The 13,256-nt window shown below is 44.2% G+C and overlaps 1 protein-coding gene across 5 annotated transcripts in view; it reads left to right on the forward strand.

The window, feature by feature from the left end:
* The window catches only part of nin (ninein (GSK3B interacting protein)), a 60,580-nt gene that overhangs the window by 18,114 nt on the left and 29,210 nt on the right, over window positions 1-13,256 (forward strand). For all 5 annotated transcript variants that reach the window (XM_028437809.1, XM_028437810.1, XM_028437811.1 and 2 more), the window contains exons 5-10: window positions 8,201-8,243; window positions 8,330-8,505; window positions 9,365-9,511; window positions 10,768-10,923; window positions 11,781-11,917; window positions 12,020-12,160. In XM_028437809.1, the coding sequence (XP_028293610.1) occupies window positions 8,201-8,243; window positions 8,330-8,505; window positions 9,365-9,511; window positions 10,768-10,923; window positions 11,781-11,917; window positions 12,020-12,160 (800 nt within the window). The remainder of the gene's footprint in view (window positions 1-8,200; window positions 8,244-8,329; window positions 8,506-9,364; window positions 9,512-10,767; window positions 10,924-11,780; window positions 11,918-12,019; window positions 12,161-13,256) is intronic.

A 13,256-nucleotide genomic window follows, 5' to 3' on the forward strand; every position in this document is an offset into this window, starting at 1 on the left:
GAAGGCAGATGATCTGTGATGACGTAAATGAGGCTCCGCCTGCCTCATAAATACGCTGTCATCACAGTCATCCTTCAGTTCAGTAGCCACTCTTCACCGAGCCCATCTGTGTAGCGGGGCAAAGAAGTGTTGTACCTCGTTCCTCTCCTTCAGGGAACAGAAGTTATAGACATAACATTTCGTTCCCTTTCAGTCGATTCACTCGGTACAACACATATAGTATGGGACATATATACATGCCCCGCAGAGCAGCTATGAAACGGAAGCTAACCTCCAGCACCTCTAGTGCATGCTAGACCCAGTGGAAAGAACCGAATGGGCCACCAAAGGGGCCGTTACATCCAGATGGTAAAACCGAACAAAAGTGTGTGGTGATGACCAACTGGCAGCACGACAGATGTCACTCAAAGATACCCCCTAAACAAAGCCCACAATGTACATACGCCCCTGGTCGAATGTGCTCTCACACCCTGAGGTAACTGAAGACCCTTGCTGTTGTAGGCCAGGGAGATAGCCTCCACAATCCAGTGAGAAAGCCGCTGTTTAGACAGGGCTTTACCCTTTGCTGGATTAGCAAAACACACAAACAGCTGGTCACATAAACGCACACTCCTAGTGCGGTCTATGTATTCACGTAGAGCACGTACAGGACACAAGGAATGTAACCTCCTTTGCTCCTCAGATGCAAAAGGAGGAGGGCAAAAACTCATTAGCTCAAAAATCATGGAGCTATGAGCTGAAGGGATGATCTTAGTCACATATGCCATGTTTGGGCGTAATGTGACCTTAGAACCATCTGAAGTGAACTGGGCACAAGAAGGATGCACTGATAAAGCATGAAGATCGCCCACTCGCTTAGCGGAGGTCAAAGCGAGAAGTAGTGCAGTCTTGTATGACAGAAATTTCATATCTGCTGACTCCATAGGCTCAAAAAGGGGGCCACAGAGAGCATCCAGCACTACAGTTAAATCCCATGAGGGGATGATGGATTTCACCACAGGCCTCAGCCGGCGAATTCCCGTTAAAAAACACATGGCCAGCGGATGCGCACCTGGCGTCACTCCATTGAAACAACATGGCAGGCAGATATAGCCGCCAAATAAACCTTAATAGTGGAAAAGGACAGACCTTTATCCAACAATTCCTGAAGAAAAGTCAAAACCTCCACAATTGAACACTCGGTCCTGACACCATTGCTCGAATGCTCGCCATTTATAAGCATATAAGCCACGAGTGGATGATGCCCTAGCACTCTGGATCGTTGCCACCACACTTGGGGGCAGACCCTGAGCCATTAAATTTGACCGTTCAACAGGTAGGCATGTAGTTGCCACAATTCCGGACGTGGATGAACCACTTCTCCACCTGCCTGCGAAAGGAGGTCCCTGCGTAGAGGAAGCTGCCACGGCTCCGCTGCCAGTAGATTGATTATCTCGGCATACCATGATTTCGCAGGCCACCGAGGGGCCACCAGAATCAGGGACAGACCCTGACGACGCACTCTCTCCAACACAGGCAGTATCATTTCTACTGGGGGAAACGCATACAGGAGCATGTTGGGCCATGGGTGCGCTAGCGCATCCATCCCCAGAGGTGCATTGTGGTCTGTTATGGAAAAGAACAGGGGGCAGTGGGCGTTTGCCCTGGAAGCAAAGAGGTCCACCTCCGCCCTGCCAAATCGAACCCATATCTGAGCCACTACCAAAGGGTGTAATCTCCACTCTCTCACAAGGGGACCCCCTCTGGAGAGAAGGTCTGCACCCAGGTTCAGGCGTCCTGGAACATGAGTGGCTCTCAGAGACAGAAAATGAACACTGCCCCACATCAACAGAGAGTGAGTCAGTTTTAGCAGGGGAAGTGATCGTGTACCCCCTTGCCTGTTTATGTACAAGACCACTGTAGTGTTGTCCGTCCTGATCAGAACATGTTGGTCTGATAGCACAGAGCAAAAATACTTCAGGGCCAAGAAAGCTGCCAGCAGCTCCAGATAATTTATGTGAAGCCTGCTCTGTACTGAGGTCCAGAGTCCTCTCACTGCTGCTCCGTTGCACAGAGCCCCCCATCCCATCAGGGAGGCATCTGTGGTCACCACTTTGCGAAAGCACACCCTCCCTACCGGGGAGCCCTGGCTTAGTAACCCGGGATCCCTCCAAGGGTGGAGAGCCATCATACAAGACAGAGTTATTATCAACATCCGCTGGAGGTGACGCTGTGGACACAGCCGGTGTGAGCGAGACCAGCGCTGAAAAGCGCGCATCTTTAACAGTCCGAGCGGCACTACAGCAATCATAGACGTCATCATGCCCAAAAGCTGCAGGACCAATTGGAAACGTAGTTTGCGTCCCAGTTGAAAATGAGCGAGGCAGCCACCCTGCCCTCCGACAGACGCGCTCGGCCGGTTAAAGAGCATATCTCCAGACCGAAGAAAGAAAACTGCTGACTCGGGGTCAGCGAGCTCTTTTTCATGTTCACTGAAAAGCCCAGAGCTCGGATATGGGACAGAACAAGAGACAGATCTGCTGCTGACTGCTCTCTCGAACCCGCTAACAGAGCCCAGTCGTCCAGATAGGCTAAGACACGCACGCCTTTCTCCCGCATAGGAGCTAACGCCGCCGAACGGAAGCACAAGGTATTCGTAGGCTACACCTTCGAATGCAAACCTTAGAAACTGCCTGTGGTCCGGGTGTATTGCCACATGAAAATAAGCGTCCGTGAGATCTATAGTTGTGAACCAATCCCCCGGATTGATAGTGCTCAGTAGCTGTCTGAGTGTTAGCATCTTGAACCTGTACGTCCGCAGATACCTGTTCAACACTCGCAGGTCTAATATAGGACGGAGTCCCCCCCCTTTCTTCGGAATAATGAAATAACGGCTGTACTAACCTCTTTTCATCTCCGAAGCGGGCACCACTCTCACCGCTTTCTTGCTCAAAAGCGTGTGTATTTCCTCCCTCATTACCGCTGCAGCCTCTTTCTTTACCGCTGTGTTTATTACAGAAGTGAAGCGTGAAGGTCTGATCTGGAACTGTAACCGGTAGCCCATCGCAACGGTCCTCTCTACCCAAGGGGTGAGTGCGCATGCGCGCCACCTGGGAAGGTGGACAGCGAGCGGACTGACCTGTAGCACTGTGGGTGGAGTGCTGCTGCCCTCTAGCGTGCTGGGGGGTAGCAGCCTCACCTGACCGACCAGGTTTATATGAGTTGGAGCTTGTTTTGTTTTTCTTTGTTTTTTTTATACAAAATGCACTTTTTATTGAGTGCCACATGGGCATATTTGCAGTAGGCACAGAGTGAACCTTTAAAGGGGCACCGAGAAAGTGACGAACATTGCAAAACTTTACAGTTACCTGAGAAACATTCAACACCCCCAAACTGGGGTTTATAAACAGAGGTAACAGATGTGCATTTGTGTGCATGGGGGGTTTGTGCTTGAGAGACTGTGTTAGGAGAGAACAATGCCTTTTGGGAATGGGCCCCTGAACAGAACTTGGCTGGCTCCTTTTCGGCGGCAACAAAATAGGGACAGCAGGGTAGACGCCACGGTAGACGCCATTCCTCTGCCGAGGGAGAGCGCTGCACAGCGGGACACCCGGAGGATATAATCCGTGGTGACCCACACCTCGTTAAGAAGAGGAGCCAGAGAGCTGTCGGGGGGGGGAAGCAGCAAACTGAGCTCAGCCAGCCGCATAGCCTGATAGGTCTGCAGCATGGTGACAGAGCTCAGTGCACGAGCGGTGCCGGCCTGCGCTCTGTAGATTTTATCCAGCTGCGAGGAGGAAATCTACAGTGCTTGGAAGGAAGCAATGTGGGGCTGCTCGCGCCATGGTTGTGAGAAGGCACCAGATACGCAGCCAGAGAAGGCTCCATAGGTGGAGGGTTGACTAAGCCAGCCTTTTCCGCTCCATCCAAATCCAAAAACTGTCCATAGCCGGGCACCGTGACGCGGGTAGACAGTGGTTTGTTCCATGTTGATGTCAACTCCGAGATAAAATCCGGGAACATGGGCAGGCTATTCTTAACCACCCTAGGCTCGGGAGGGAGAAAAAATCCCGCAAACCGTTACGGTTTTTGAACCGGGGGAGGAGAGGGCCACTCCACTTCCAGTCTCTCAGCTGCACGGCGGCACAGAGAGTAGAAAGATGTGTCGTCCTGGTTAACCGGCGCAGTAGCGGCGGCACATTCTCCAGGCGACAACGCTTATCGTCCTCACGGTCGGCTTCTAGTCCTACCAGAGGCAGGTTTGAGCCCTCAGAGAACTCCGGCTCGACCTCGGCCGTGCACGTACTCCATGTGGTCAGCCCAGCTAGTAGCGGGGACTTCGACCACAGGTTCCTCATCATCAGACTCGGACGAAGCCGGGTCCCTAGACTCGGATAGGAGAGGGTCATGCCGTGCGACCGCAGCTTTTCCCAGAACCTTCTCCACGAAAGCGACCCGCCTTTCCAAGGTTGAACGCCGAAGCTGGCGACAAAACGCACAGGACTCGGGCAGTGTCAACGCTCTCCTGGCGTGGACTATTCCCAGGCAGACGGGACATGCTTCGTGCTGGTCCTTATCGTGTAAGGAGAAGCCGCACCCCTGAGGACAGGGGCGAACAGAAGACTTCTTCCTTGCTTTAGCCTTCGTGCTCATTTTGATACACCGAAGCTTGTTAATAGAATTAGCGCTCCGCGGGCAGCAGCAGTAGCTGCTAACACCAACAGGAGCAGTTAAACTAATTCTAAGGAGGCAGTAGCCAAGGCAGAGAGAGCTAACTAGCAGCAGCTTGTTAGCTCCACTCGGTAGAGGTGTTCTTAGCGAGGTGAAGAGCTTAAGAACTGAAGGATGACTGTGATGACAGCGTATTTATGAGGCTGAGCCTCATTTACGTCATCACAGATCATCTGCCTTCAAGGCGTGATTAGAGGTTTTCTTCAGTAGGCCACGCGGGGGCGTGATATCCCATACTATATGTGTTGTACCGAGTGAATCGACTGAAAGGGAACTTTGAATCTGATCGATTACCAATGTCTCGTGGGGTTCCTCAGGGCTCTGTTCTTGGACCTTTTCTGTTTAGCCTTTATATGCTTCCTTTAGTACACATTTTACAGAACTGTAAGGTTGATTATCAGAGCTACGCAGATGACGCACAACTATATCTATCACTGAACCCAGATGACTATGGTCCCATAGAGGTGTTGTGTGACTGCTTAGAAAAAGTAAACTGCTGGATGAGTGAAAACTTCCTTCAACTAAATCATGACAAGATGAAGGTGATTGTCTTTGGTAACAAGTAAAAGAGGACTGCTGTCAGCAATTATCTTCAGTTTCATCTTTAAAAGCTAAAGACCAAGTCAAAAACCTTGGTGCTCTGATTGACTCAGATCTTACATTCAGCAGACTTCAAAGTTCTGCTGCTGCTGGTGTATAAATGTGTGAATGGGTTTGGTCCAGAATACATCAGTGAGATGTTAGTCAGGTATCAACCCAGCAGGTCTCTCAGATCTATGGACACAGGTCAGATAGTGGAGCGTTTAGTTGTTATGCTGCAAAGAATCTATTTCTCTACTGCGTATGATTGAGAGGGAGATTTTGGGTCACGTGTGTTGATTTTAAATGTTTTTGCTGCTGATTTTAATATTGTTATTGATTTTTAAGCTGTTGAATGTTTTTTGTTGCGCTTTTTAATCATGTAAAGCACATTGAATTGCCTTGTGTAGGTAACACAATATACAAATGCTTTTTCCTTGCCTAAGACACTGTAGATAGCTTGTTTTTGATGTTGGACACATTTTTTTTGACAGTATTGTTAAAGCAAAACTCCAACAGGGAAGATCTTGTTTTCCTGATTTTTCATCTTTAATTGTGCTGCTTATGAAGGAATTTCTGGAACATGTGCCATATGAACAGTCCAGCATTGTGTTTACATTTCCAATCTCAGAAAAATGCTCTGTATGTGTGGTCCTGGTAGATTTACATACTGTTTCTAATCAGCTTACTACAAAGATCCTGCATGTTGTTAGTGCGTGTGTGTTTTTAAATGCTTAATTGTGAAAAGGCATTTCCCCCCACGAGCCTCTTTCAAGACCCGGGCCGTCATAAAAGCTTCCTTGTGTGTTTTATTTCTGCCACGTCTGCACACTCCACCGTTTGCTTACGACTTTGACTAATTTAAAAACATTTTGGCTCAAAATATGGGAGAGAGAAGAGTTGGGCTGATTGTTCTCAAAGAAGAGTGTTACTACTTTAACTTATTGTAAAAGTAAATTAATAAATGAGTGAAATATGTAATATACTGTCATGGACAAAAGTATTGGCACCCCTGGAATTTGTTCCAGAAATTACACAATTTTTCTCAGAAACAGTTGGTTTTGGTATACACGCGTTTATGTCCTTTTTGTGCATTTAACAAAAAACACAAAAAAGAAAAAACTGGGTTCAAATTTTTTTTTTATTTCAAGCATGTGATGCAGTTTAAAGGGGACATATCATGCTAACTCCACTTTTTTAGCCCTTAAATGCATTTTGTTGTATATTTAGAGTGCTTAGAAGTACAGAAAAAATCAAATTAGTCTCTTCAGGTGCTCCGTAGATATCTTCATATTCTGTTTTGCTCATATTTTTCAATCTGTTTCGATTTTTCTATTCTCTATTACGTTTTTTGAACTATTACATCACAGTATTTGCAGCGGAACTGCCAAATTAGTACATCAACTCCAGGTCCAACACTTCGAGCAATCCGCCATTTTTATTTCTCGCTTTTATTTTGTAGTCCAAGCTCAAGGATGCTGAAGTTAAGAGAGGATAAGTCAAAATGTTGGGTTGTTGGATGTAGTAACCCACACGCTTCATTACACCGTCTCCCAGCATCAGAACCTTTTCAAAGTGTCTGGTTGAGTTTTATTTTTCACAGAAATGTACCACATCTGTGGGTAAGGTCATTTTTGTGTGCGCGAAGCACTTCAAGGATGACCGCTTCGCCAGTATAAAGAAGGATTTGCCGAAAGACTTTGTCTGATTGAGGGTTCAATTCCTTCTATCTTTGGAGACGACGAACAGAGCACTTCGGTAAGCTGTAAATAATGCTAAAAAGTGTGATAAGACGTCCCTGTCATTGTTTTGTTAGCATTAGCAGTTGCACCGTCTTCATATGTTAGCGCTGTGTGCTCATTTTAGATTCTTGATGATATGACCTACGTGATTTAATTTAAGTCTAAAGTTTTCATTAGTCATTTCATTTTGCCGTTTTTGTCTTTGAAAAGACTGTATTAAAATGCATTTCGTGATGTTAGCTTGGCGCTAGCGTTAGCTCGGTGCTTGTGTTAGCTCACTTGTTAGGGTTCTGCAGGTTCATCATCTTCATTTTCATCTCGCTCCGCTGGGTCAGACTCTGGCTGGAACATGTAAGGCTGGATGGACAAGTCTAACGTTGTTGACATTTTGTAAATAACCTCTGAATAAAAAGTTTATGCGCCGCTACATAGCCGTATCTCTTCTATCAAACTACAAAAATGGCCGAGCAGGGTGGAGTTAAACCGAGTGTCACCTGAAGAGGGGGCGGGGTATGGAGTGTCTCATTTGCATTTAAAGAGACCGCACCAAAACGAGTTGCTCTCAGAAGCACATCAGAAAAGGGGTAGAAAAGGGGTGGAGCTATAATAATGAGGAATTCAGACCCAAGCATTGCAGTTCCACTTTATATAGACCATAACTGTATGATTTATATGTAAAAAGGAAGGATTTAAAACCATGATATGTCCCCTTTAAATTCACCTGTGGTAGTGACAGGTGATGGTAATATAGAAATCACACCTGAAGCCTTTAAGTTTGTATAAAATTATGTAAAGTTTGGCTTTTTCTTCTGATTTTTTGTGTATTTTCAATGCACATAAAGGAAATAAACATGTTTACACCAAAATATTTGGACTTTCAGTTATTTCTGAGAGAAATTGTTTATTTTCTGGAAAAATTCTAGGGGTGCCAATACTTTTGTTTATGACTATCTCAGTCACCAACACATGCTATGATGAGAGGAACTGTGTTCTTTATTTCTTGAGATGGGTAAAAACCAGGAACATTAGATCCATAAAAAAAAGACTTGTACACACAATTTAGACAAATGATGAAGTTAGAAAAGGATTGTACAGAAGACAAGGTCTGGCAGCATAGTTTGCAAAGAATGGCATTAATTCTGTTGTACTTTTTGTGACCTCTCTGACAGCGCTGGAATGCTCACGAAACCACAGAGGAATACGAGGCTGAAGGTGCGTCACTTTTCCCACGAGCTCACGTTTCCTGAAGAGACATTATTAGTCCAAGGCTAAAAGCCATCATGTCATTCCGTGCACAGGCCAGATGCAGCTGTGGAACCCGGACGAGACCAACACGCCTCGAGGGTCCATCATCGCTCTGTCGGCCCAGGTAGAGGAGAGGCTCCGTGAAGCCTGTGATGAGTTGGACGTATCATGGGGTGGATGTGCATGGCACAGTCAGCTCATTGCTCTCTGTGAGCACGTGGGACTGGAGGTTAGTTTGGAAACACCCAATGACTTTGAATTCTCTTTAATTATCTTTACTGATGTGTTTGATGTCACTCATCTGTTTCTATTAGGCTACACATGTTCAATCTATGGCCCTCCATGTGCAAGTGAATGCACAAAAATGACTCCACCAATGCACAAATTGACCCTAAACAAATGTGCAAAATCACAGAAAAACACCCAATGATGACAGAACTACTCAAATGGAATCAAAAAGCTTGACTAGATGACTAAAAAATACAAAAGTAACACAGAAAAATACAAAACCACAAAACAGAACACAAAACACATTAAAAAAGCTTGACTACATGATTAAAAAAATACAAAAGTAACACAGAAAAATAGAAAAACACGAAACAAAACGCAACAAAAACACACAAATTGACTCAAAAAACAATTACAAAATTACAGAAAAACACACAAATGATAACAAAACAATTCAAATTGAATCAAAAAGCTTGACAAGATGACTAAAAAATGCAAAAGTAATGCAGATAAAAAGAACCCCTCCAAAAAAACCACACAAAACCAAAACAAAAATACACAAAATGATTAAAATACACTAGAACTGAATGAACTGGACTTAAGTCTTTGTTTTTTCCTGTGTTAATGTGTCCCCTCAAATCAGATCATCACATTTTTGTGGCCCCGCTGTGATAAAAGTTGTTGTTCTGTGTATTAAGGCCGTTAACTCCTCTGATGTAATGAGATAAAACTCAGCCATGATTCTTTTCTTTCCTAGTAGTTACATTAGTTGGTTATTTCCACACATGGACCCCAGACTTGTGGCCCTCAAGCTAAAGTATTCCAGCCTTGAAGTTCACTGTATGCTTGAAATGTTTCAGATATCTGGAGACGTGCTCTTGGCCCTGGATGCTGACACAATGACAAACGTTCAGGAGTTTGTTTCCATGGCAATAAACAACAACAAGCCTGTGACTCCGTCAGCCTCCACTCCCTACAGGCAGCTGAAGCGCCTTCACTCCACACAGGTATGCTACGCTACGCTGCTAGTTTAGGACACTTTAACACTGTTTCCATGTTAGTAACTCTGGTGTGACGCAAACAGACTGGAGGTGTTTTTACTGAGTTCACTGATTATGGTTTGTATGTGTATCACAGTACGGTTCTATAAAGGCTTCTTATTTGTGCTACAGGAGTTAAGGTTTGAGAAAATATCCTGAAATCTTTTATTTCGTCCTCCACCTTCTTATTGCCTCATAGATTTCTAGAAAAATCTAGATTTTGATACAATTTGAAACACGTGCTTAGTGTATATATTAGTGGTGGGACTAGATTTTTAAAAAAAAATCTAATTAATTAGAGACTTTGTAATTAATTACTCCTAATTAACGACCTAACAATATTTGACACGAGAAGCAACATTTTTACAATTTAAATGAGTTTTGGTTTATGACTGAATTAACAAAAAAAAACAATAAATTATCTTAAACAACAAAAATGTGTTTATTTCCACCACTGAGTGCTAACCTAATGTGTAATATGAATAAACAATATTATGATTGCATTGATTACAAAACACTAACTTACATTTAACGAAGCTGTATTCATGCTTTTCTGGATTTTTTTGTAAACTTTCAGAAACAAATGTTTTTGTAATAAAATAAAAAACATTACTTAGTCCAGAACTTTCCAGAGAAGTATAAACTGAACAGTGTAAAATATTTAGAATATCTGTAGATATCATGAAATAAACAGAGCAACTGATGAAGATGATTCATTTAGTTTGAAATAGTTTTTCTACATAACAGTTGATAAGTTGGGTCAGACGATGCTATCTGTAGCAGCGCTTCTAGCCCCGCCCACATCCTCTACCACAGAGAGTGGTCGACTGTCACTACAATCATTTATCACTGACTTTGTTCATTTGTTACTCATGGATTTATTCATTTTAGTTCTGAACCCTGTCTGAGTGTCAGTGTGGATTGGAGACACCGTTTGCTCAGAGTATGTAGCAGCTAGCACTGTCCGAGTGTCCGTGCTAGCTGCTACATGTTTAGCATTAATGTGGTAGCAATAAAATGTGCTTTTTGTTATCCAAACTTATACAAACGGCAGAATGGGAGTTTACACTCTTCATTACTGTAGATGGCGATATGCACCTATTGAAGTTGGTTTCAACATGCCAATAACCAAAAAAGAAGAACTTATGCTAACAGTGGAGGCTAACTTTGCCATTGTCTGTTTTGTATAATGTCAGAGTCACCATGCTTTTGACTTTTTGCAGCCCTTTGATGACGGCGGCCGCAGAACGACGTTAAGCAGCACTATGGGGATCCAGCTGTTCTCCACCCTGGATGATGGCACTGGTTACACCCCAGTGGAGTGTGTCCTGGATGCTTGGACTGAGGAGGGAATAGAGAACAGCACTGAGGTCCTGCAGGTACAGTCTGACCCGTTTGGGTCCAGAAACATCTGTTTGAGGTTGATTATGTACCTGAATGTTTCTGTGTTTTATCTCTGTGATGGACTGGCACCCTAAAGATCAGAACAAGCATTGTTTATTGCAGGGGTTCTCAACCTTTTCAGCCCGTGACCCCTCAAAATAAAGGTTCCAGAGAGCGGGGACCCCCACTGTAGCTGAGGGTGGTTGAACACAGACATGAACATTGAAGAACAGTCATGTGGAGACAGGACCATCTATAAAGGGGAGAGATTTTTGGGGTCCATCCATAAAGTCAGCAAAATGATGGTCCATTGTTCTATGAATTTGTGATAACCAGATTTATTTATTCATCTGAATAATATCTACTGTTTTCCAGGAAGTTTATTATTATTTGGGCCATAGTGTATAGTCATCATGAATATGTAAATTCTTGTTTTAATCAGAAATAAAATTAGTTAAAAGTGACCAAAAATGGTGGAAAAAGTGGTGAAATGGGATTTAAAAAACCACAGAAATTGGTTAAAAGTTGCCAAACAGACAGAAAAAGGGTTCAAATTGTCAATATTGGCTTAAATATTAGGTTAAACTTAAAAGTGACAATAATGGATCACAACATATGTGACATTAGGTGGAAAAATGGTGGAAAAGTGATAAAAAATGGGGTAAAGTAAAAAAAAAAAAATATTCTAAGTTTCTTGAAGGAAGTTGGCGACCCCTTCCCAGTGTTTCATGACCCCAAATTGGGTCCTGACCCTTAAGGTTGAGAACCCCTGGTTTATTGGATGAATAAATAGATTCCAAGGTAAACTCAAAGCTAAGGAACACTTCTTCTTTCGATCGTTGACTTTTCTCAGGCGTTAAATTTTGATCTGGATGGAAAGCTGAGTCTCAGTGATCTCACGATGGCTCTGGAAAGCGAGCTGCTGGTTACTAAGAACGGGATCCACCAAGCAGCTCTTGTTAGCTTTAAAGCTGAAATTAGACATCTCGGGTGAGTTTAAGTCATCCCCCAGGTCCTAATGCTGTTACGTCATCCTCAGGAGAGACCATTAATGCATCATCACTGGTATTGTTGTTGTTTTCTACTCATCAGAGAGTGCATGGAGCGGGAAATCAGAGAGAAAGACAAATTACGATCAGACCTGGAGAAAGCAGAGAGGCTAAAGACACAGTTAGCCTCTGAGATGGATGAGCATCACTCAGCAATCGAACTCAGCAACAATCTCCATCTCAGGTGACTTCGTTTTTTACCAGTTCCTAAACTTCTCACACAGTAAAATGCCAGAAACGATCAACAAAATAAGAAAAATTCAATTGTTTAAACATTCATCTGAGATATTAACGATAATCAATCAGTAAAGTTTAAGCTTTTCTCATCCATACATGATGAAATGTTGCCTTCACAGTTGGTGTTATTGTTCCCCCTTTTATAGCTTCAACATTCAGTAACAGTTAGATCAGAGATGATGGACAACTTAGTTAAATCACAGGGGGCGGGGCCACAAACAAGTGATTGGCTGTGTTGTAAATGTCACCCTTTGTAATATAGACCAGGGGTTCCCAAACCTTTCAGCCCTTGAGCCCCAAAATAACAGTGACAGAGACTGGGGACCCCCGCTATCCCAGGTGGTGACTGAAAACAGAAGAAAACGTGCACACAGGACTCGTGCATTTATTACCTCAAACACACACGGGCTTAACAGCAGCAGAAAAAAGAACATCATCATCTACTTTCCTCTTCCACTGCTTGGGTGCCAAGGATTGGCTCTACCAGAGGCAGGAACCTTGACTTATGTTGCATTAGTTTTTGCAGGGCTGAGTTAGGAAGTCTAGTTATATGAACAATGTACTTAAGGTGTTGGACTCGACAGAAGTTACAAATCGGTGTAGAGTGGGTGAGAAGGAGTATGTCAAGATTGGTACGACATCCATGAAATGATTTACATGTTATCAGAACAATTAGTCAAGATAGGTTTAATAGCCACAAACCATTGCAGTGCATCAACATTTAAACACTATTGCGCTGCAAACATATATTATATTATTATGACCCCTCTGCGGTCCTCTCCTCCACCTTCTCCCCCCACGCCTCACGTTGTGGACATCGGAGGGGAGGGAGGTGCGTGTAGAGAGGGACCAGTGCGGGACCTAGAGGACGAACCCATAACTCCTGGACGATGTGACGGTGGGGTTTTGGTTCCTAGCGACAGACAGCAAACCTGGCCGGGGGCGGTGCCCGCGAACCCCCATGGATGCCGGTGCATTGCCGACGAGCGCGCCCACGACAAGCCCCGTCATGGCCGTGGGAGCTATTTTATTGTGTGTTTTTC

This window comes from Gouania willdenowi, chromosome 22, assembly GCF_900634775.1.
Source record: "Gouania willdenowi chromosome 22, fGouWil2.1, whole genome shotgun sequence".
Classification (NCBI taxonomy): Eukaryota; Metazoa; Chordata; class Actinopteri; order Blenniiformes; family Gobiesocidae; genus Gouania; species Gouania willdenowi.